Source organism: Eremothecium sinecaudum, chromosome III (genome assembly GCF_001548555.1).
Source record: "Eremothecium sinecaudum strain ATCC 58844 chromosome III, complete sequence".
NCBI lineage: Eukaryota > Fungi > Ascomycota > Saccharomycetes > Saccharomycetales > Saccharomycetaceae > Eremothecium > Eremothecium sinecaudum.
Window position 1 is genome coordinate 1,270,770 of NC_030894.1, and position 23,549 is coordinate 1,294,318.

Sequence of the window (23,549 nt, forward strand, 5' to 3'; positions counted from 1 at the left end):
TCAAGGCATCTAAATTTCTAGTCTTAATTTCCTATGCTGCTCTTGCAACATTGACTTGAATTCCAGAATACGGCTAGTTGAATCTGGTCTAGCATTTTTTGTAAAATTTTCACAGAATCTTATGATTTCTCTATAAACGAAGGTGGTGTAACTTGCACTGTTTTTCAATTCTTTGTTGCTAAGTTGAAGATTGAGTGCAGAGTTTTCAAAACTGGATATGAATAGCGTGACAATCGCTTCTAGTCTTTCAGGATGTATTAAATCGGCTTTGGATTTTTTGAAGTAGGATAAAAGCTTCAAGTATGCATACCATGAGCGAATATTTAAAACCACAGTACCATTGATCTTGAGTGAATCGTATTGCGTCACAAATGAATGGATTGTTTTTAGCGTTGTATTCAAGTTAGTCTTATTATTCTGTATTGATTTTTTTTCCAACTGACGTGCCATGGACTCGTACACCGCAAGTAGAACTGATTTAGAAACGGCCTTTTGCTTGATATGGAGTTCTCTATACAACTCCAGACTGTAAGGTATACAGGTAGCAGGTTTCTCTATTGCTCTAACTTTGATTGCATACAAATACGCCTTCTCATTTAAACAGGAAGGATCCTGATCTCTTAAGTAGTTAAAATGTTCATCTACTTTGTTCCATAATTTACGTTTGAAGTAGTTTTCTAACATCAGAGCACATATATGATCATCAAGAGAAAGCTTAGATCTGATAGACCATTCTTCGAAATTAGGGATACGTGCTATAGCGGGTGCTTTTGGAGGTCGATTAAGCCCACCACAATTATAAAACCTGTGAATTAGGTTTAATGCAGTACGCGATAGATCAGGATTGTCTCGCATATTCCAAACATTAATATAGTGGAATAAAATCCTGTTTGTTACTAGCTCTTTTGGTACGCTTTTAATAACTGCGTTAGCCTGATCAATAGCTTCGAAGTCGTTCCTGATAAATAAAGCAGCCCTTAATAGCATTTCATAGCTAATTTCGTCTAAAACCAAATTGGAAGACTTAAGTTTCAGGGCTTTAAAAACGTACTCCGGGTTACTTGAATTAAGTAGACAGTTAAAAGCTGCGTTAAGCGTAATTATGTTCATTTGAGACGTTGTGATTAATCCTTTTATAATTTCGAATACTGTGTTTGTGAGAGCTTTAGAAAGTGGCCTCTGTAGTTTAGCAAGCCCTGAAAAAAGAATCGTATTGGTTGCATCAGTAATAGGAATACCCCACTTCTTTCTATAGTTGTATAAATCTATAGCACTCTTCCCATCTTGAAGTTGACGCATATAGAACTCCATCAAATAATTCATCGCCACAGCTCCTCTACGGTTAGCAAGCTTTGTTAACATCAGGGCTTTATGCAGTTCCTTTTTTTTACATAGCTTCATAACATCTAATGCAACCAACTTCGAGTCTTTCAACTGATTACCACTCACACCTAACGCTGTATATATGTAATCTTTACTCTTTGTTTCTTTTAAGCGCTCAAAATTATCATCAAAACTTCTTCCAGAACTCTGCAATTTTTTGCTACTCTTAAATTCAGTGGCCCTCTTTATCCTTCCATTATGCTTCTTACTAGGTTTCGCCAAAACCTTACTATTGTTCGGCAGCTGCAATCTAATAACATTATTTAGCCTTTGCTTGATTCTAGGGCCTTTGGAAAGATATGATTTAAATGGCAGAGTTTTATTTAAGGACCTTAAACCAAACATGCTTTACCATATAGTTTTTATTCGTAAAGTTTTAGATGGTGATATATCATTAACCTCATTGATTTAAATTTTGACTTTTTTTAATAAAGTGCGATTTCGATTTCATAACAGTAGTTCAAAAAGAACAAAAGAAATGTAGTAATGGAAAAGTTTGAAGTGCTGGTCGCTGTCGAGAGACTGGCCTTCTCGTGGCCAGTTATCACTGGTAAAGATGTGGAATTAAGGGGTCTATTGAGCAGATTGGAAGAAGTTGGCCTGGATTTATTTGAATCTCCACATTACGCTTTATTTTTTGGTGAAAGAGAACAAAGAAGTGCATTATCTCATTCAGATAAATCAGATAGATCTCAATGTTCAAACGTTTTGGTACTGCGGAAAGCATTAGCTCATCAATATGCTACTGCCATAACATTGCTGGAATCTGCTAATTTGCGAGTGGTTAACTATGTGGAAAAATGCAGGCAAATGATGAGAATACACGTTCTTGCAAATAGTTTTCTAAGTGTTAGTGATTTGGATACTAGGCTTCGATTATACCTTCGAAGTAGACCTTCGCAGAATACATACGACCAAGAATCGGAATACATCTTGGAATGCAAGTTACTAACATTTGCCTCATTATTCCTTCGAGGCAACTATTTTGATGCAGCGCATTACTTTACGAAGCTGTATTGCGAAAGCGGCGATGTACTTGATTATTTGCTGTGCCCAGAGAAGGTTAAAGATATTTTTATAACCAATGAAGAGTATCTTTTAATGATTATCATATCAATGCTTTTATCTGTTCCATTGGAAAACTACAGGCAGTTGTTGAGTTCTCAGGCTACGCAGAAGATGTTCCAGAGAATTCCCCTTCTACTAAAATGCCTTACATTATTGAGTAATACAAGATATCATGAATTCTTCGTGATTTGGCAAGATGATCTCGAGCGGCAGGCCCAAGGAAGTTATTTTATCTCGCCTAGATGGCAACGAATAAGTACCTTAATGAGATGTAAAGTGATATTCTTGTATTTGAAAATATCGAATGTGATCTATGTGTCTTACCTATCTAAGGTTTTAGGTATCTCGAAAGAAGCAATACTTGATGATGTTGCCAAGCTTATTAGCAGATTCAATCTTAATTTCGCAATAGAAGGCAATACCATATATTTTAAAGAGCAATCGCCTATCTGTGACATTATCTCAGGTATTAAAACAGCTTCTGACAGAATTGATGCAAGAAACATGATGTTGCAGCAGAAAAACGAAGCAATTAAGGAATTTGTTCAACAGACATACACCGAACAAGGTACTGGCTCCTCTGTGGGCAATCAATAGTAAAATCTTTGTCAGCCATGGAAATTACAAGGTGAGTGAGATTAATCAGTAGTTACGTAAACCATTATCGGTATGCTATATTAATTTTATCTATTCCAACGGAGCGACAACGTCCTCCTCAATATGCGAATTGATCCCGTTTTGAGCGATATTTTCAATATCAACAACTTCCTTCGCAGCTTCTACGGTCAGGTTTCTATAATTTTTCTTCCCTATTGCGATATTGTCCTCTATTCTAACACCGATATTTCTAAAGTAACTTGGAAATGATGTCTCATCTGGAACGTACAACCCAGGCTCTATTGTAATAACTTGGCCTTCTTTTAGGGGCTGGAATCTATTAACCTCACTAACGTCGTGCACGTCTAAACCCAAGTTGTGGCCAATATAATGCGGATATAGCTTAGTAACATCACCTTTTGTTAGACTTGGTAAGCCAACGTTTGCTAGTTCTTCTTTCATAAATTCAACACTCTTTTCGTGAATATCGTGTAAAGAATAGCCTTGTTCGGAAGTACATAAGGAAATACATCTTCTTTGAACAGCTAAAACAGCTTCGTACAAATCTCTCTGTGCTGAGGTGAATTTACCAGAAACTGGCCATGTTCTGGAAATGTCAGCGCAATAGCCTCCAAGAGAACCAGCTGCATCAACAAGTACCATCTCGTCATCATACATTACGTCATTATTTTGCGTATAGTGAATACAAAGTGCATTAGCCCCAGCACCAACAACAGGAATATATGCCATTTTATCACAGCCACCAGAAACTATTTTATATTGAAGATAAGATTCCAAAGTTCTTTCATTTCTGAAACGCTGAGCGTAGGCTTGGTTGTAAGCTCTTCCGGAAATTTGGCCCGCCTTTCTCATAATTTTCAGCTCCGCTTCTGATTTTATAGAGCGCAGCTCAGCAATTAAATGTTTTAGATTTCGTACCGTAATGTTTCTATTAGATCTTCTCAGCATTTCGTAAATATCAACACTAGCTTGTGTCTGCCCTGGGTTGAAAAAACGACTAAACAACCCAGATTCGCTATTATTCTTCTTCGATTCTGAATCGAAATAAACGTACTCGCACCTGTTTAAGATCTTTGAAACATATGCCGGAGAGTTATATACCTCCGTTGCCTCATCCGCATTGAATATTTCACGAGCTCCTATGGTACCGCTACGACTGCCTTCCCATTGTTCAATGACACGATCATTAGGTGGGACAATCATATGAAAAATTGAGTCTTTAAGATCATTAGTTGGCTTTTCTAAAATCATCACAGAATCAGGTTCATTCCAACCTGTTAAGTAGTATAGGTCAGAATTTTGTTGAAAAGGGTAGAATACCACATTAGAGGCATATTTTACCTGTGAACCAACAACAATGGCACAACTTTTAGGTGGCAATTTCTCTAGAAGGTTATTCCTCCTTTGAAAATAACTGATCGCAGTAATACCAGGTGTTAGTTCACCGGGTTTTAATAGGTTAGGTCTATTCTCATGCAACGGTTGCCCCGCATTGATTAGTATGGGCTTTCGCTTCATCCATTGCGCAAATGGTATAGTCGTTGATGAAAACCTCCTATACCTAAGATTTAAGGGAACCTTAAAGGTCGCAAGTGTCATGGCTTTATTATAGGTTTGCGCAAGTTATGATTAGTTATATAGCTAACTACGTAATATGAGAGTATGAATATAAAACCAAACCTTCCGCTTGTTTTTTAATTTTTCAATGTCATCGGATTTTACGAATTTCAGTTGTTAAACGTTAATGTGAGGTCAAACATCATCATTACCATGTGCTTTTCAAAGTCTTTTTAGATACACTTATTTTCCTAACCTTCTTAGGATTGCTTTGGTAGTCAATATCTATGTTACTCTCACCATAATCATTGTTTTTACGTTTTGATACACCGACGTGATTAGCCGTGTCATCGATTGCGAGGGAGCTAAGGTTTAGAGAAGAAGAATTAGAATCAACATTGTACTTATTCCGATTAAGATTGCTAATTGACTTCTTAATAGAATGTATCCATACTACTAATTGTTCCCGAGTTATTGGTATCAGTTCCTTATAGCACTTTTGTGCATTCTTAGAACCTAAGAACAAGGTAAACACATGTCTACCAACCTTTAAGGGACCAGTAGGTGTGATGATGCCCTCAGAATCTATGTCGACATAGCTTGATTCTTTTTTAAAATGTCCTCTGGAATTTCTCTTTCTATGCTGTTCAACAATTATTACGTCGTCATGAACAAAAATTGATAATGCTATATTCAAAAGCTCTGTAGTTTGAACACTCTTATCATCAGCAAACAGCTTTTGCTGTAAGTCTCTTACCGAATTGCCAAAACTAGGGTTACTCTTTAAATACCTGAACAATTTCCTTGTTACCATCAGGACTTTAAATTCTTTGGAATCTAGATCAACTAAACCTTCGTTTCCTAGTAAACAAGTAATACATTGATGCAGGCTAGAGGACCTACTGTTACCGTAGCATAAACCATGTACAGTACGAGAACACTTATTACACCTTTTGATAAATGTATCCGAACATGGCGACCTGCACTCACATTCTAATATATCGGCATCTTCATTCAAGTTAATGGCTTGTGTCGGACAAATTTTACCAGATGGAGATCTCAGGTAGTCTTGAAGCATATTGGTGGTCTGACTATTATATCTGCTAGCGTCAATGGGGTCCACTTTAAGCTCAGGCGTCTCAGTAACAAGCTTAAATGGGTCTACAGCTTTTATATTTGGGTTTTCACACTCCTGTGGATCTATATCCACAAGAGACAAGACCTTTAGACCAACCGTGTGGTGGAGTGTATTTAAGCTCCCAACAGAAACAGTATCCATGTCGGTACTAATAGGTATTTTAATCGTTGCTGCTGGTTCTAATGATGCGTCTTTGAAAAATTCTGGTTGGTAGTCGGCTGGTGCAGAGTCATTAAATAGCAGCCTCATTGTCAGATACCTTTCCCTGGGTAAGGGGTCTAAAGACTGCGTTATGATAATAAACCTCCTCATTAATTGTTGCATCATTTTCCTCGAATCTAAAAGAGAAATTGCCTCATCGTGCTCGTTTATATGCAGATTTACAGTAGATGAAGTGGGATAATCAAATGAGAAAATGTAACTTTCAAGTAGATCTTGTGGAGCACTTTTGTCTGTGAATATGCCTAATGATATTGCTTTTAAATACCTCATCTTTATTGCTGTGAATACTCCCTTTTCAAGCCAGTCCAAAAACATATCTGCCTCATCTGATTTACCGCGAACTAATGTTTTTATCCTGATACTAGCAGCATTTAACTTATCATAGGAAGCATTACATTTCTCAGCAACAAATTTTTGATCTACAAACGAGTCATCTGGAAAAAGACCTCTTAAAAATGCCAAACAGCCAAAGGACATCGTCAGCATTGTTTGGATCAACTTTTGCGACTGTTCAGTCGTAATTGCAGTCTTCGTTTTCGTTTTGGTTATTTGCTTAACTTGCTGTATTGTAGACATCGCGAATCCCGGATTGATAATGGTTCTTAAGGTAGTAAGCATTTTGCCACCAACGTAAGGCTTATTTATGCTTAAACTTTTATATCAACGATCTACCTCAATAGCCGCCGAAATAGCGTCAGGGTAAATATAACCATGTCAAAGGACTACCTAACTGATCACACACAAACCACGTTTGAAAATTTTGTAGATAGCAATGACTTGTTAAATGAATTATATATCAAATACGGTTCCGTGGTCTAGTCGGTTATGGCATCTGCTTAACACGCAGAACGTCCCCAGTTCGATCCTGGGCGGAATCATTTTTTAACGATTAATTTTCTGATGGTGTTGTATCGCGTAAACAGTTCTCCATGTACTTCTACAATATATGGAAGATTGCACGTTGTTTTTATGTTACCATAGCCCATCAAATTTTACAAGAATCAATACCACCGATCAAAGTGTAGTTAAGCGTGTTAATCCAAATAAGGCTTGGAATATTATCACGTTGTTGTATTATAACATAACTTAAGGCTTCAGTAATTCCTTAAGAGTTCAAAGCTGCCCAACGATTCACTATTGCGCAGTTAACAGATTATGTCTTTTAATTTGACCGAATACTTGGCAAGATTCCGTGCTATCGATAAAAGATCATTTCCTCCGGTGGATAATGCTACGAGAGAGTTAAATCGCATAACAGATCGATTGGCTGTTTCGCCAGAAGATATTGACTCAGATCAAGACTTGTTTGAAACACTTATTGATTTAGCTCAAGGGTTTTCACATTTGCTTCCTAAGCTTCAACAGCAGCTAAGCTATTTGGTGAGCTCTTGTTTAAGAAACTTAACCCAAGTGATTGCTGACAATATAAACGACAATTCAGACAGAGAAGATATATTATCATACATACCTAGTTGGAAACTGCATTTAGAAGAATTTTGCTACCTATTGCATGTTATTTTAACTTTTTTGCAAGATGAAATAGCGTCTTCCAGCGTATCCAGTGCTGGTAAATCAAATTATAGGAAAAACGAAAGTACATTTACCGCCGAACAATTCAAAAGAAGCTGTATCCAAGTTGAGGGTTTTCTTGAAGTTATTGTTAATGTTTTAGAATTACCTCTGTTTAAGATCTTCCAAACAACTAGGACAAGGGATGTTTTCGTGGGACTATTTATCAAGCCATTATATGTTCTCATTGAAACAGAGCCAGTAATTAAGATACAATCTTTGAAATTTTTCATAATGAGGATTATAGCATCTTCTGTGAAGAACCACGGTCAACTATCGAACGTACTGAATCTAATACTATCCAGTCTAACGTATTTTCCACATCTAGCAAACTTTAATGCGGATTTGTTGAAGGTGCTAAACGATGATTTTGGCCACCCGCAACTCACAGAAGAAATCTTGAGGGACATTAGTAATAAAGAATTTAATACGAGGGATACCACGGGCCCCAAGGTAACGTCCAATTTTTTAATTAGGTTGTCGGAAATATTACCAAAAGTTGTACTACGTCAAATGACATCGATTGTTAAACTGTTAAATAATAGTTCGTTTACATTGCGGTGTGCCGTTGTTGAAGCTTGTGGGAACATTGCGGTTGATATTATAAAGGATAATGAAGCAATTGGAAACTACAAAAATCAACTTGAAGTTTTATTGGAGTTATTAGAAGAAAGATTTCGGGATTCTAACCCATACGTAAGGAGTAAAGCTATTCAAGGCTGCTTGAAAATATGTGAACTGGAAATTAAATTTAATAGAAATAGACTAAACCTGGTTAAATTAGCAGTGAGGTCATTGCAAGATAGATCATCTTTAGTTCGTAGAAACGCGGTAAAGTTGCTCTCGAAACTGATATTAACTCATCCATTCACTCAGTTACATGGTACCCAACTTAGGTTAACCGAATGGGAAGAACGTCATAGAGCGGCCATGGCTCACCTAAAGAAGAGTTTAAGTAACAATGAGCGCTCTTCTAATCGGCGTTCTTTGCATAACAAATACGATGGTAGTTCAGAGAGGGACAGCTCAGAAGATGATTCGAACAGTGAAGAAAATAGCGAACATAGAGCTGACGATGGAGTAGAAGATTATGAAGTTGGACCTGGAAATATAGAGCAGTTGAATGAGAGAGAAAACATTACTAAAGGGCAGGATTTGTTGAAAATGGAATTGACAGTTCGCTACTATACCGAAGCAGTAGACTTTATTACCGCTATACATGAAGGTATAAAGTTAGCTTGTGGTCTCCTTCTTTCAAAAAATAGAAATGAAGTATTGGAGACAATGGATTTTTTTGTTCTTGCTGACGCTTACGATGTTGAGTTAAGCTACTTGGGTATCAAGCGCATGTTAAATTTAGTGTGGATGGAGGGATCTAACAACGAAGGGATTACAATTGCATCTCACCTGGTGGAATGTTATAAAAACTTGTTTTTAACAGCACCCGAGACTTATAATTACAAGGAAAAGGCTATTTACATTGCCAAGAACTTGGTAAATTTAACAAAAAATACATCGGTGGCAGATTTAGCATCTTTGGAAAAGCTGCTAGGTATGATGTATCAGGCCAAGTTTATTGACCAAAATATTGTTAATGTTCTATGGGCCATATATAACAGCGCTGGTAACAATCAACAGGAAACTTTCACGACGGAGCAGATTCACGGATCTATAATCATTATCGGATTCCTTTCTCTAGTAGATCACGAAGTAGCGCTCAAAGGAATTGATGCTTTGTTAAATTCCGGATTAGGCGAACCAGGAAAGAAAGATTCAATCCTATCAAAGTTTACATGCATTGCACTTCAGAGAATTGTACCAGCAGACTCTAAAAAATCTATCGATTTTGAAATTCCTCGTGCAGATGACGCAGTTAACAAATTACAAAAGAAAATCTTAGAGTATACTGATGATCCGAAATACTTCCCAGTCTGTGAGCAAGCGATCAATGCTTTATTTGCTATATCAAGTCAACCAGATGTTGTTTGTACGGCCGTTATAAAGGAAAAGATAATGATGACATTCGGTGAACCAGAAGATTCTGCTGAAAGTGAATCTCACTCTCGTATCACATCCCTCACGCAATTATTATTTATTGTAGGACAAGTGGCGATCAAGACAATTGAGTACTTAGAAAAGTGTGAGGCAGAGTTCAAGAAGAGGAAACAGGAAAGAAAAGTGTCAAACAATGACGAGAAAAATCAGCCAGAGGATGGGGAGAACAACGAAATGGATGTGTCAATAAATCAGGACGATGAAAACAACAAAGAGCTAGAGATGATAGGGGGCACGGTGGAAGATGATTTTGCAGATGCGGTTCAGCATATCAGGGAAAATGAGTTAATATTTGGAGAATTTTCATTAATTGGGAAGTTCGGGCCATTAGTTGAAGAGATAGTGTCAAACTCTGGGAAATTCAGTGATCCAGCATTACAGAGGAGTGCTGTATTATGCTTAGAGAAATTAATGTGTGTCTCTTCCAAATACTGTGAGAGGAATCTACCACTACTAATTACTATTATGGAAAAATCTGAAGATCCAATAATTAGGTCAAATGCAGTTCTAGGACTAGGTGATATGGCTGTTTGTTTCAACAATCTGGTAGATGAGAATACGGATTACCTATATCATCGACTTCACGATGACAGCATAATGGTGCAGCGAACATGCCTGATGACAGTAACATTTCTGATATTAGCAGGTCAAGTTAAAGTTAAAGGACAACTAGCGCAAATGGCAAAATGCCTAGAGGATGATGACCAGGGAATAAGCGATATGTGCAAACTCTTTTTTACAGAATTGGCGACCAAGGACAATGCAATTTACAATGGATTTATAGATATTTTTAGCGGTTTGTCCAATGATGACGAGCTAAAGAAAGAATCATTCAAGCATATCATGAAGTTCCTACTATCCTTTATTGATAAGGAACGTCAACAGAAGCAGCTTTCTGAGAAGTTATTAGGGAGATTATCAAAAGTTGAGAGCCAGAAGCAATGGGATGATATTGCTGCTGTTTTAAATATGCTTCCATACAAAAACGAAAAGATTAATTTAGCTTTAGAGGAAGGTTTTAAATTGGTGAGCGCCAGGGATTAACGTCAAATTTAAATAGTTGAAGTATCTTCTAATGTAACGATTCACAGCTATTTTATATACACGAACAAGTAGAGAACATATATCTCAAAGAAGCAAGCCGGGATCACCAAGCGCCACCTGTTACTCCGAGGAGCATATAGTATAAACAGTTTCCATAATTAGTGTTTCTTCGGTTGGCCAAATAGATCAGATGGATGAGGCAATGGGGATGAAGAGTTACCTAACATAAAGTCCAATGGGAGTTGTTTGGAATAAGGTTCCCCTTTCTTTAGGTGGGATTCTACGAGATCGGCCATACCTTCAATGAATGTCTCATTCCCGTTCAACGATTCACATCTCTTTATTTTGTGCTTAAACTTGGACTCTTCGATCATCCCAAGATCAACTTCATGTAAAGTTTCAATGTGATCAGAAGTGAACGCAATAGGAACAATTACAATACCGTCTACTTTCTCACTTAATTTCTCCACAATAGTAGCTGTCTGGGCACCCAACCATGGTTTAGGACCAACCTGTGACTGCCAAACCAATCTATAGGTGTTACAGAACTCCAGCTCTTGCATGACAGCATAAACAGTAGCAGCAACTTCAGCAGGGTATGCATCACCAGTGTTAACAATGTCCATAGGCAAAGAGTGAGCAGAGAACAACACGATCACATTTTTACGAACTTCCTCTGGAAATTCTTCTAACTTCTTCTTAATGTTCCCTGCAAACGCTTTAATAAGCCCACGATTTGTGGGCCATCTGTCAATGACGGACCACTTGATTTGATGGTTAGGATCTACTTTCTGCTGTTCCCTCCACAACTCATTCAAACTGGACCCAGTAGTGGCATAGGAAAATTGTGGGTATTGAGAAAAGGCAATAGCTCTCTCAACCCCATCATCCAGCATCTTCTTATACGTCTCATCAGTCAAAGGATTAGCATAGCGAAAAGCGACATATGGCCTATGTGGCGCAGTTTCTGGGCACCTCTTATCCATAATCTCACAAACTCTAGAGACCTGGTACTCAGACCATTTTCTAATAGGAGAACCACCACCTATCTCATCATATTGTTGTGCGATTTTAGGAGTCCGGAACTTAGCAATAAACCTAGCAATAATATGCTGGTATCTTGGGCTGATAGGTATCAAATCGTAGTCAGAGAATAATCTAAAAAGAAAGTTGTATGTTTCAGAGGTCTTTTCTGGTCCACCCATATTCATGAATACTATTCCAGTACCACCTTTGACACTGCTTCCTGCAGATTTTACCGACATTGTAGAGGTCGACATTGTAGAAGCAGACATAGCAGACGTCGAAATCGCCGAATTTGAGAGCCCACACCAATTACCACCACGCATACGGATAGCTGGCATCAATTTACGCAGCATCGCAAGCATTTTAGTTTTATTTTTGTAGTTTTTCACTTTTAGTTGAATTCTCAAGGACGACGTTAAGATTTCAACAAAGCACGGTTATGGGATGTAATGTAAAAAAAGTAATTCTTTAGACCATTTTCTACGTAAATTTATATGTCGTGTAGTCAGACATCAACTTAACTTCATAAACTAAGCTTGATTCTGTTCTACTGAGGCTTATAAACTCTTGCAGTATTAACCCCTAACCAGCGATATAACTTCTTTATTTTCAGTAGAGTAGTAGGTGGCCAAAGATTTACATACATAAACCGTAAACTTTCGGTCATAGCTCCGAACAATAGTAATAGAACACTATCAGGTTGGCTATTCCAGGCAAACTGACTTGTAGCAGTAGCACATCAACAAGAAGTTCTATCTTCATTAATGTTTTAAGCATAACGAATTTTTTTTTAGCTTTAATTTTATAAAGCCCCTTGCCTCTCGGCGATATTGTTTTCTGGTGCTTGTGAAGATATTTCCAGTATATATAGAAGAGTAAGTTAGAATTTCGATAATATTTGCTAAAGTTAGATAAGGCCTTGTTAAGCTGGTGCAACTGAATCTCCAAAAATGTATACTAAAGTGGGAATTTGGTTGTTGTTGTCGTTTCCGTTGAATGCAGTATACAAACGCCTTCCAGATGATGGTATTCGCCTGAAAAGTTGGTATATCATTTCGGTAAGCCTAATCCTTTTGAAGACTTTTTTCGGAGTTTTTAGAGGTATTGCACCGTTACTTATAAGCACTCTTTTCACTTACTTCCTTACAAAGTTCAATCGATCCAAATATATGCCATGTGTTAACTTTGTCGTTTGTATGGCATATCTAGCTTTGAACCACATACGAGCACAATACTTCGGTGATGAAAATGTTTATGCGATTACTGGCGCGCAGATGGTACTGGTTATGAAGTTGACTTCATTTGCATGGTCTTATTACGACGGTGCCGAATCTCACTTGGAGAAACTTAATAATCATTCCAGACGCTATATGATTGTTAAGCACCCTGATCTTGTCAGATTCATAGCCTATGCATTATTCTATCCTACATTACTCACTGGCCCTACTTGCGAATTTGCAGATTTTGACGACTGGCTAACTTGTAAAATATTCAGTGGTCTTCCTGAAGACAAGAAGTTAAATAAAAATAGTGGCGGAAAGTATCCTGCAAGAAAGATACCATACTCTGGCTATGACGCTATGATAATGGCATCCAAGGGTATTATTTGGCTAGCTCTAACAGTAGTTCTAACATCTATAATTGATGTGGACTACTTGGATACTGCTGATTTCAAAGAAAAATCATTCTTTATTAAAATTCACATGTTATATTTCTTGGGATTCACGATGAGATTAAAGTATTACGCTGCGTGGGTGATCGCAGAAGCATCCTGTGTCGAATGTGGTCTCGACTTTTTGGAGTATGACGAAAAGGAGAAGAAAATTATATGGGGTAGGGTCTGTAACGTAGATCCCATAAAATTTGAGTTGGCACAGAACGCTAAGTCATGCTTGGATGCATGGAACAAGGGCACCAACAAATGGCTGAAAAACCATGTGTTCTTACGTGCTGTACCTCTTGGTAAAGAGCCAGGCTTTCGCCCTGCTCTGCTGACATTTGCAACCTCCGCCTTCTGGCATGGAATAAGACCTGGATACTATTTGAGTTTCATAAGCGCAGCCTTTTTCCAAACCGTTGGGAAGATTTATAGAAGAAATTTTCGGCCGCTATTTCTGCAGCGTGATGGCGTTAGCCCAAAGCGATCAAAGATATTCTACGATATTTTTACATTCTGGGCAACTCAGCTAGCGTTTGGTTATATGGTTCAACCATTTCTTATATTGGATTTGAAAAAATCTCTTGAATGTTGGCGCGAGGTTTACTACTATGTGCATGTTGTAATAATTGTAACACTAGTGGTTTTCAAAGGACCCTTTGGAAAACGTGTTAGTGCCTTCTTGAATAGATATAAACTCTCTAAGCAGCCCAAAAAATAGATACATTACCAACGTATGGTTAATCAACAAAGATAATTCCAAGCTACTGGTGGTAGATGAGTGCTATTAAATGGACTGAAGCTCATTTTATTGTATTCATAGATACGTATTATTAGTAGGTTAGACTCTCGAATTGATAATGCAATAAAGTAAACTGTTATCAAAATGCATTCTCTTATGGTCTGAATGGACAGAACTCATCCGGGTTAAACAAATCAAGGTCTAGGTCAATCGATGCATCTCCATCTTCACGACCTTCGCTTTCCGGATCTCTGGAAACCTCGTTTTTAGCGGTATTTATTGCACTAAATTCAAATGAACCATTATTTGGTTGAGAGTCTTCAACATTTTTTTCCTTTTTATTTTGTATATCATCATTAACCTGCGATTCCTCTTCATGTTCCTGTTCTTCTGAATCAATCCCTACGGTTAAGTCTTCCTTTCCAGGTATTCTCGTCAACTCTTTAGATTTTAGAGATGCAACAGCTAACATGCCCCTCCTTATAGCATCCTCAGCCGGCCATATAAAATTATTTGGGCGGATTACATCTTTATTAAACGCAGGCGGTATTCTAGTGAATTTCGCCAGTTTCATAGCGTATTCTAAGAGCAACTTAGAATTAATCTTCTCCTTCTGTTTTTTCATAGTTTCCATTTCAAAAATAACTTGTTCGACCATGGGCAATGCATTGAGTTCATTATAGCAATCGTTTAAAATACCAAGTATCTTACAAGTACGGTCGTCTATTTCTTTTGATTCTTCGTCCAGCTTTTTTAACTCTGAATCAATCGAATCAAATTCCGGGAATTTGGCCAGATCGGAGTATAATTTAGAGTCTACTTCTATAAGTTCTCTGGCAGCTTTAACATCTGGACTGAATTTATCAACCGAAACAACTAGTCTCTGTAGAACTTCCTCATAATTACACAAATCATTGTATATTTCAACTTTTTGAAGCTTCGACTGTTCTCCAGAAGTCGGTTCTTGCTGCGAAGAGGAAAAAGAATGCAATGAACTGGAGCTTGCCATAATCGGTAGTGCACTCGGTACGGCTCTCGGTGTGTTAGATTTGTTTACAGACTGCAATGGATTCATTATTAGTTTACTTTACTTCTTGGTTGTGAATCTGTGTACTAAATAATGCTATTCAATACGTTTTCAAAATTTAATGTCGCTACAGTAAACTATGAAAGCGATATTGAGCACGTTAATAATAATAATACACTCACATATGTAAAGAAGTTACATAATATCACAATATATTACTGATGGTCCTCTTCCTTGAATCCAGGACAGTGTAAGTACAAATCTTCATCGTCGGCATATTTTGCACCGCAATAAAAGCAATAACGAAGTTCTACCCTTAAATAATTGTGCAGTTGGGATATTTTTTCGTCAATACCAAGTTCTTCGAATAGAGCCAGCTCTTCGTCGCCTGATGGAGGGTTAAGTTCACTTTCCTTATGTTCCGAATGACTAGGATTTGTTCGCTGTAGGAGTTTAACTATGTAACTTCTCCACAAAACATTAAAATCTCGAGGATCCGGATGCTCAGTTAGCAAATCCGCATCTCCAGACATTTGAAATGCCAATTTTTGCATTTTCATGAAAATTGCATCCTTGCGCTTGCTGCTATTTGCTTGTTGACTCCAGTCACGAAACTCAGCGGAATCAACAGCGAAAGATTCAGGATTTGGGTAAGTAGAGTGCAGCTTTATACCCTGACGTGTAGTCTGTCCTTGTACTTTTAAAGTAGTATTATTAGCTTCTGGTTGTGCTCCAAGGCTGTTACCAAGTTTATATCCCATTTTTGTTAACATTTTGTATCCTTTTGGCATGAGTTTCGCATACTCGTTCCCCTCATTTGAGTTAGCCTTAATCCCTAACTCAAATTCATCTTGATTAGCGTCCTCTAGTTGCTCTTCTACATCTAAAATTGTTGAATCATCTTCATTATCAGCGACACCTGGTGATCTTATGCTACAGGACTTGGCAGACAATTCTCCAAGCGCCTTGATATCTAAGACGGGGGGTTGTAAAATTTTAGGCCGTCTATGCCGAATACTAAAATCATGACTTTCGTCTTCAGAGCTATCTGTAGCAAAGCCCAAAGCTTTTCGGGTTCGCTTAGACATTGATTAGTTCTGCTATTTGTCGAAATGAAAAATTATGTTTGAAAAGTTGTATTGTTTCTTAAATGTGTATTTAATTTATGTGTAGTTGTCTTGCAATATTAGCATGGTAAAATTACAAACAAAAAATATTAAGATGTGATCATAATAGCGGCTTTACGTGCATTATATGCATAATTAGAGTGGAGGTATTGAATGCTGACCACTAAAGTCGTTTATTGCAGCAGGCGGTTTAGGGATACCGTCAGCATGCAGTTGCTTCACAACCTCATCACGTAATCCTCGCTTCCAAAGATCATGATTTTCACCAATAACATACGTCATTGTTCTCTTACTGTATCCCTCTGGGCCTAAGTATCTCAAGCTCTCTATAATATCTTCTAGTAATATAGCTTTACCTGCAGCAATACCATCACCTAGACCAGGGTTTTTCACATTTACGATATGAATATGGAAGTGATAGTAAGAAGGCTGGTAATGCACAAAAATACGCAATTCGTCACTCCTAATTGAGTAATTGAAGCAACCAGGGACTACGCTCCTGATCTTATTATTTAGGCTAACAAGCCAATCGATGTGCTCTGGTTTCAAATCTCTCAAAGACCTAATGTCTGTACGGTACACGATAGCTACCAAGTACATAGACTCCAAGCTTATTCCGTCCCATTTCATATCAGGCAAAAGCAACATACCATCTTCTGGAGAAGTCTCAACAAAATCTTTATACACTACCCTTTCTGATTCCGCTCCATTATGCAATATATTCTGAACCCATTGCAAACGGCCGCCCTTCACCATTTCATCAATATAGGGTTTCACAATCCTTTCATAAATTTCTGGGGTTTCACGACACACATGAACTGGTTGATGATCATACTTGCGGATGTGGACGTCTGTAGCTGGCCAAATCAAACTAACCTTAGCAGCAGGGTTTTTCTCAGCATCTTGTTCTAATAAAGAAACTCCCCAAAAGTAAATATCGTTTTTGCAAATTTCAGAGATACTCTTAAGAGACTTGATGCAAGAAAACTCTTCATTAGAATGGGATAAGTCCGAAGAAAGTTCACTTTCTCTTGAATGTAACTTATCAACGGAAAAATGAGTCTTTTCTATTGTAACAATAGCGTCCTTACCTTCAATCAACCCCAATAGAGAGATGAACTTAGTTTGCGGATTTGAATCCAATACTCGCTTCAGCTTAAATTGTTTTATACGCTCGGAAAACTCAGTCATCAGTATTTTGCCACGTTATTTAAATAGGATAGTCGTTTAAACAGTTAAGCAGTTTACAACTCCCTTGTTTTTATATTTCAAAAAAAAAAACAAACAAAACAAATAAAAAGAAATTAAGGATACTGTCGTTGATGAGACAGCTTCCATTACATAGAGGTATGACACACGTTTCTAACGTAAGAACATCCACCATATCGCACCAACCACAAGTAGAGCTATCAGTACTATTGGCCCATATTGTGATAGCATCAGGTCCCAATTAATTTGGCGAGCGCTCTGGCGGTACTTGCGAGAATCCGCACGTAACGTTGCGCTTAAATCACTCATACGGTCCAGAGAGTCTCCTCTGTATAGTAGGTCCTCGATGTTCTTTGTCATGATCTCCCGTACTCCACGAAGATCATTGTTCAGCTGGTCTAAACTTCCTTGCACACGTTTATCGTTGTAGAGTTTCTTTGTCTTCTCTAGAAAGTTATCAAAGGAAACGAACGCGTAAGGTCTCACGTCGGCCTTGAGGTATTCGTGACCATAGTTATGTTCAAATTCCTGGCGGATATCGCTTAGATATGCAAATGCCAGATTACGAGGACAGCCCTGTTCAACAATTACCAGATAAACTACCGTTTGGTGCCGAATATAATGTATTTCATACGCACCTGATTCAATTGTCGCCTCATTCGCTGAAGTTGGGGTGAATCGTGATACTAGCACTTTGACCTTCTTCTTTTGGTCCGCTAGGCCGGGATCGGTATCGTCATCAACTGAGGAGCAAAACGGTAATCCATCTTCCCTGAAGATCAGTGTCGACTTGATCATCTCTTAGGTGCTACGATGAACAGTTAGATGTTATATACGTGTGTATACTTTTACAAACGATGCGCCCTAAGCGTTGGTGAGCTGTGAGCGTAAAGCTTAGAAAAGGTGATGATACGGTGGCGACATCATCAACGACGAAGTTCAACATTGGCTGGTATGCGCGCCAGGCGGCTGAAGCGCAACTCTAAGTGACTAAATATATGTTAACTAACAGTTTGTTTAGGTACACTATTAATGACTTACTTATCAATGTCAAAATACAAAAAAACTTAGAGCCGATGCATTAGTATATGCACGAAATATACATAAACATAGAGAACATTTACTCGGTTTATAACAGTAGTCCTGAAGGGTATAGATCTGCGTCAAAACTTCTTAGAAAGTTTTTATAGCTGATAAGAATTATGAATGCTAATAGCCAAGTCTATTAGGTCATCTTGCATTGACTGATTATAATTACCAACATCCAGATATGGTGTGTTGAAAGGGTATCAATTAGTAAATTAAAGGACACCGATTAACGGTTAATAGTATTCAATAGTACAAATGCATGCTTTTAAAGTCTACATTATGCGGAATGTGGCAATTCTAATCAGATATTAAAGCTTCATATCCAAGTTGCTGAAGTTTTATCATTAAAGTAACTTCATATCTTGTTAGTCAACAAATAATAGACAGACAGGTAGTATCCATAAGAGAGTAACTATTAGACAATATTCGACAAGATATATTGGTCATTTACACGATCATTGATTGAACATCGCATTGATTATTACCACCTTTTGAAATGATCAATCATTTGGCCAAGCCACTCGTGTTACGCTGTTGCTCTAAATATTTTTTAATTTCTTTATATACGTCTTACCTTGTAAAATCCGGGGCAAAACGAAGAGCTCCCTAAAACTTACTATATATTACAAACCTGATACAGCAGGACCAGATAGGCTCTCTATTTAATACGACATATGTCGGATTTCGTTCGCACTGCTTACTCTCGTGTTGGTCGAGAGAAACAGCTATATTCTCCCGAGACTGGTGCTCGAATGGTGGCTGGAAGTGTTGCACTTAATAGCGACAAGACCAAAGTGATCATGGTACAGTCTTCGGTCAGTAAACGTAATTGGGTTCTACCAAAAGGTGGCATAGAAGTGGATGAACCTGATTTTGAGCATACAGCTAGACGAGAAACTTGGGAAGAAGCTGGCGTTGTGGGTGACATTGTGAAGTACCTAGGCGTTATTAAAGACTCTAGACCAAACAGTGGTACGCATAAACCTTCTGAATTTCACTTCTACGAAATGAATGTTACAGAGCTTGCTCCCGAATACCCAGAGAAGGAAAAACGGGCTCGTGGTTGGTTTTCTTATGAGGCAGCATACCGAGAACTAGAACTGGCAAACCGTCCAGAGCTTATTGAAGCCCTTAAGCGATCTGGAATAGTTAAATGCAGCTAATCTATAGATTTAGATCTATATAGCGAGGAAATATACTGAGTTATGTAACCATGGCTTATAGGTTGTTAAAGAATCCTGCCATCATGTCATGAAGAAGATTAACTTGGCCATTAGCCCTGATATTGAAGTATCCTCTGGATATAAAAGCAAGCTCTTCCTCATAATTGACAGCGTAACACTCGTATTGCTTTCGGAGTGAGTTATAGTAATCAGGGTTTTTTGTTTGGCAAGTCACGATAAGTAACTGTAAAAAGTTTAGCTCTGAATACTCCGGAAAGTAGTAAACCGAAGCAAAATTCTTCTCTAGAAGCTCGTACTGTGGTGATTTAGTTGCAATAAACTTGTCTAGGAAAGACCGGGTCGTTTGTAAAGCAGAACGAATGTTATAAATACCCAAAAAGTTAAAAACAAGACGCGAAAAGAATACTTCAACGCTAAAGTCGTCTTGATTCTGTTCGTACCACTCCCAAATAAAGTCCCCATACCTTTTAGCGGACTCAGATGTACCCATTATTAAGTACCGCTCTGCCTCATAGACATTGCCCGCTTCTAATAGGCGCCCACCAATCACAGAGTGTAGATAGGGATCCCCAAACTTGTTTCTACTATTAAGCACCGACCAGTTATTCATACCAGTGACAAGATCCTTGATAGTAGGGTCCTTAGGATCCAACGAATTAATGATTTCAGCTAAGCGCCCAGTATTCTGTTCATCACAAGGAAATTTACCCAAGTCATATATTTCCAAAAGATAGCGGGTTAGGTCACTAGCTTCAGAGCTTTGACCAGCCTTTATAAAGGAGTGAATTCCATGGGTAATCAATTCAACAGCAGCTTGCCAGTTTTTAGCCCTTACGTACCGATTTGCCACTGTACGCAATGTTTGATGTGCCTCATAGTAGTCTGCAGCTTCAACCTTAGCGCTAAACCGTGAGAGTATTTTTGCAATCTTAGGATCAACCGCTTGGATCATAGTGCATAAATGTTAACTACTTTTGACCGATTCGTTGTTACTTCAAGGTCGCGTATTTTTCGATCGGCCATTTTATAGCAGCACGGCGCTCAATTTGCCCCCATTTTTGTTTTGAAAATATTAAGGGCAAATATTACTTTACTACTAGCGCTAAGAAAAGTGCAAAAAGCAGAACTGTTGTTTTTAGAGGGTACGTTTACCATTCCATTATTCGAACACTCTCTGGATTTTAGGTGGTATGAGGGATCCAAGTGCTATTCAAATAATCAACGAGGCTAAGGAGTTTAATGATGCCACGTTGGATTATTTCCGTGAATGTACTAACAATCGTGATGTTGGGCTAAATTACCATGTTATATCTGTATTTGGTTCTCAATCAAGTGGCAAGTCGACGTTGTTGAATGCATTATTCAACACAAACTTTGATACTATGAATGCTCAGGTTAAAAGGCAGCAAACAACGAAAGGAATTTGGCTTGCGCATACAAGAGAAGTGTCTACAAAACAAAGTCATGTAGAAGAGAGTGAGGCACTCGATTTCTTTGTACTAGATGTGGAAGGTTCTGATGGTGCAGAAAGGGGTGAAGATAAGGATTTTGAACGTAAAGCGGCATTGTTTGCGTTAGCAACCTCAGAAGTGTTGATTGTGAATATGTGGGAGCAACAAGTTGGGTTATATCAAGGTAACAATATGGGATTGTTGAAAACTGTTTTTGAGGTCAATTTATCTCTTTTTGGACATAAGAAAGACAAACAGAAAATTGGTCTATTATTTGTAATTAGAGACTTCACTGGGTTCACTCCTATATCAAGTTTGAGTGAAACTTTGACTGCTGAGTTAGATGGAATGTGGTCAGAATTAAACAAACCTGCTGAAGCCGAAGATAGTACTATTTATGATTTTTTTGACTTGCATTTTACTGGACTAAGTCATAAATTATTCAAGCCTGAGGAGTTCGAGAACGATGTTCGAAAGTTGGGTGATCAGTTCATTGACAAAAAGAACAAAAACTACACTTTAAAAGATATTTATCATCAAGGCCTCCCGCTAGATGGCTGGGCATTGTATGCAGCTAATTGCTGGGAACAAATAGAGAGTAACAAAGACTTAGATTTGCCAACACAACAAACCTTAGTTGCTAGGTTTAAGACCGAAGAACTTGCTGCTAACGCGTATGATAATGCAATGTCTCAGTTCAATACTTTGAGTGCTGATCTCACTGGCTCTCAATTGGCGAAAGCGTTGAAACAATTAAAAGATTCCTGTCTAGATGAATACGATAGTTTTGCATCAAGATACATGAAGATCGTATACCTTGAAAAGAGAGATGCGCTATTGGAAAAACTACAGTCAAAGTTTAATAAATCTACGGAACTTTGTATCTCAGATCTAATTGAGAAATTAGTTCAAAACTTCCAATTACAGCTTTCAAATAAAACAAATAAGGACCCATTTGCTGAGAAAATCGATGCAGGGCGGCAGGAAGCGATAGCGAAGTTTGAGGAGGAGACGCGAGATTTTGTTCAGTTGGAAGTTGTCCATTCTTTAGAGGAACAGCATAAATCTCTACACGCTAGAATTGAACAAGTAGTGAACCAAGAACGGCGCAAAGAAATCAAATCAATTGTTTTAAAAGCGAAGAAGTATTTGCATCATAATTTAAGTGATAGTGTGGTTCATATGCTATCCCACCCCGACGAAAACGTTTGGAGTTCAGTCATGCAGAAGTTTAAAGAGCTTTGTTCTGCATCTTTTAAGAAATATGAGGTTTTGTCAAATAATACTGATCAAGCAGTTTTTGACTTTCAAGTTGGCGCAAGTCATGAAGAAAACATATCCATTCATGAGACAATACTATCCAATGCATGGACTATCTTGAGAGACCTTATTCATCAGTACTTGAAGGAAGATAATGTTGTTTCCATCATAAGGGACGTTTTTGAGAACCACTTTCGTTACGATGAAAATGACGTCCCTAGATTATGGAAGAACGAAGAAGAGATTGATGGCTCTTTCAAAATTTCTCGGGAGCACGCTTTTAAGATGTTAGACATCTTATCAACAGTTTCTATAGATGGTCTAGAGGTTGAGCCTGATGTTAAAATACAAGCAGAAGAAGATGAATACGAAAAAGAAGATGGCTCATACCAACAACAAAAATTTGCCCAAATATTGGATGCTATTCAAAAGCAAAAAGTTATCCAGCAATTCAAGAGATTTGCAAACTTAAGTGTAATTGAGGCCAAACGCTCTACCATGACATCTATAACCCATATTCCAACTTGGTTGTACGCTGTTATAGTTGTCCTCGGTTGGAATGAGTTTATGATGGTCATACGTAATCCATTTTTTATTTCCTTGCTCTTACTCCTCGGTACCATATTTTATTCTGTTCATAAATTAAACTTATGGGGACCCCTAGTAACATTCACAAACCAAGCATTCGAGGAAACAAGGACTACTGTTAAGAAAAAGTTAAGAGCTCTCCTTATGGATGAAGGGGATAATAAACCCATTACTTATCAGACGAAGATGGAGTCGTTTGAAATGGTGGGAATGGACAATGAGGAAGCGGAATAATAACTTATAGAACAGAGGATCATATTAACTGGACTGCTTGGTGTATTAACAATATTAGTGATGTTTGCATTAGATCTACTCTTTTTGGTTGATCGATTTGTATGATCTTGTAACCACTAAGTTTTTTTGTTTCATTTCTTCGCAGCATGTTAATTATATAAGTACTCTTGTTATTTAAGACATTATTAATAAACAATGAAGTAATACACATATAAAATATACCTGTAGCAATTTCATCCAATAACGCAGTAAAAGTTTAATATATTGTGGTATAGGAATTTAACATTTCACCATTTTATGT

General features: G+C 37.8%; 14 protein-coding genes and 1 non-coding gene across 15 annotated transcripts; 6 read left to right on the forward strand and 9 right to left on the reverse strand.

Moving 5' to 3' along the window:
• Nucleotides 1-9: 9 nt before the first annotated feature.
• On the reverse strand, nucleotides 10-1,728 carry MRX1 (Mrx1p; the record flags this gene model as incomplete). Its single annotated transcript, XM_018131008.1, has 1 exon — nucleotides 10-1,728. One exon carries the CDS (start codon nucleotides 1,726-1,728, stop codon nucleotides 10-12), a length of 1,719 nt encoding a protein of 572 aa, XP_017987104.1.
• A 141-nt stretch (nucleotides 1,729-1,869) lies between these two features.
• Nucleotides 1,870-3,048, forward strand: PCI8 (Pci8p; the record flags this gene model as incomplete). Its single annotated transcript, XM_018131007.1, has 1 exon — nucleotides 1,870-3,048. One exon carries the CDS (start codon nucleotides 1,870-1,872, stop codon nucleotides 3,046-3,048), a length of 1,179 nt encoding a protein of 392 aa, XP_017987105.1.
• A 90-nt stretch (nucleotides 3,049-3,138) lies between these two features.
• ICP55 (aminopeptidase) lies at nucleotides 3,139-4,668 on the reverse strand (the record flags this gene model as incomplete). Its single annotated transcript, XM_018131006.1, has 1 exon — nucleotides 3,139-4,668. One exon carries the CDS (start codon nucleotides 4,666-4,668, stop codon nucleotides 3,139-3,141), a length of 1,530 nt encoding a protein of 509 aa, XP_017987106.1.
• A 166-nt stretch (nucleotides 4,669-4,834) lies between these two features.
• On the reverse strand, nucleotides 4,835-6,562 carry HOP1 (Hop1p; the record flags this gene model as incomplete). The annotated part of the gene is made up of 1 exon (XM_018131005.1): nucleotides 4,835-6,562. One exon carries the CDS (start codon nucleotides 6,560-6,562, stop codon nucleotides 4,835-4,837), a length of 1,728 nt encoding a protein of 575 aa, XP_017987107.1.
• Nucleotides 6,563-6,790: 228 nt separating this feature from the next.
• AW171_hschr31982 lies at nucleotides 6,791-6,864 on the forward strand. Its single transcript has one exon. It is a non-coding gene; the product is annotated as a tRNA-Val (tRNA).
• A 277-nt stretch (nucleotides 6,865-7,141) lies between these two features.
• YCS4 (condensin subunit YCS4) lies at nucleotides 7,142-10,654 on the forward strand (the record flags this gene model as incomplete). The annotated part of the gene is made up of 1 exon (XM_018131004.1): nucleotides 7,142-10,654. The coding sequence occupies one exon, from the start codon at nucleotides 7,142-7,144 to the stop codon at nucleotides 10,652-10,654; it is 3,513 nt and encodes a 1,170-aa protein (XP_017987108.1).
• Nucleotides 10,655-10,812: 158 nt separating this feature from the next.
• Nucleotides 10,813-12,042, reverse strand: HEM15 (ferrochelatase HEM15; the record flags this gene model as incomplete). The annotated part of the gene is made up of 1 exon (XM_018131003.1): nucleotides 10,813-12,042. One exon carries the CDS (start codon nucleotides 12,040-12,042, stop codon nucleotides 10,813-10,815), a length of 1,230 nt encoding a protein of 409 aa, XP_017987109.1.
• A 588-nt stretch (nucleotides 12,043-12,630) lies between these two features.
• Nucleotides 12,631-14,058, forward strand: ALE1 (lysophospholipid acyltransferase; the record flags this gene model as incomplete). Its single annotated transcript, XM_018131002.1, has 1 exon — nucleotides 12,631-14,058. One exon carries the CDS (start codon nucleotides 12,631-12,633, stop codon nucleotides 14,056-14,058), a length of 1,428 nt encoding a protein of 475 aa, XP_017987110.1.
• A 175-nt stretch (nucleotides 14,059-14,233) lies between these two features.
• On the reverse strand, nucleotides 14,234-15,154 carry MED4 (Med4p; the record flags this gene model as incomplete). The annotated part of the gene is made up of 1 exon (XM_018131001.1): nucleotides 14,234-15,154. The coding sequence occupies one exon, from the start codon at nucleotides 15,152-15,154 to the stop codon at nucleotides 14,234-14,236; it is 921 nt and encodes a 306-aa protein (XP_017987111.1).
• A 167-nt stretch (nucleotides 15,155-15,321) lies between these two features.
• On the reverse strand, nucleotides 15,322-16,194 carry CMG1 (Cmg1p; the record flags this gene model as incomplete). Its single annotated transcript, XM_018131000.1, has 1 exon — nucleotides 15,322-16,194. The coding sequence occupies one exon, from the start codon at nucleotides 16,192-16,194 to the stop codon at nucleotides 15,322-15,324; it is 873 nt and encodes a 290-aa protein (XP_017987112.1).
• Nucleotides 16,195-16,368: 174 nt separating this feature from the next.
• On the reverse strand, nucleotides 16,369-17,424 carry AW171_hschr31988 (HCL034Cp; the record flags this gene model as incomplete). The annotated part of the gene is made up of 1 exon (XM_018130999.1): nucleotides 16,369-17,424. One exon carries the CDS (start codon nucleotides 17,422-17,424, stop codon nucleotides 16,369-16,371), a length of 1,056 nt encoding a protein of 351 aa, XP_017987113.1.
• Nucleotides 17,425-17,595: 171 nt separating this feature from the next.
• SEC22 (SNAP receptor SEC22) lies at nucleotides 17,596-18,240 on the reverse strand (the record flags this gene model as incomplete). The annotated part of the gene is made up of 1 exon (XM_018130998.1): nucleotides 17,596-18,240. The coding sequence occupies one exon, from the start codon at nucleotides 18,238-18,240 to the stop codon at nucleotides 17,596-17,598; it is 645 nt and encodes a 214-aa protein (XP_017987114.1).
• A 965-nt stretch (nucleotides 18,241-19,205) lies between these two features.
• DDP1 (polyphosphatase DDP1) lies at nucleotides 19,206-19,694 on the forward strand (the record flags this gene model as incomplete). The annotated part of the gene is made up of 1 exon (XM_018130997.1): nucleotides 19,206-19,694. The coding sequence occupies one exon, from the start codon at nucleotides 19,206-19,208 to the stop codon at nucleotides 19,692-19,694; it is 489 nt and encodes a 162-aa protein (XP_017987115.1).
• A 55-nt stretch (nucleotides 19,695-19,749) lies between these two features.
• Nucleotides 19,750-20,667, reverse strand: GET4 (the record flags this gene model as incomplete). The annotated part of the gene is made up of 1 exon (XM_018130996.1): nucleotides 19,750-20,667. One exon carries the CDS (start codon nucleotides 20,665-20,667, stop codon nucleotides 19,750-19,752), a length of 918 nt encoding a protein of 305 aa, XP_017987116.1.
• Nucleotides 20,668-20,905: 238 nt separating this feature from the next.
• SEY1 (dynamin-like GTPase SEY1) lies at nucleotides 20,906-23,248 on the forward strand (the record flags this gene model as incomplete). The annotated part of the gene is made up of 1 exon (XM_018130995.1): nucleotides 20,906-23,248. The coding sequence occupies one exon, from the start codon at nucleotides 20,906-20,908 to the stop codon at nucleotides 23,246-23,248; it is 2,343 nt and encodes a 780-aa protein (XP_017987117.1).
• Nucleotides 23,249-23,549: the final 301 nt, after the last annotated feature.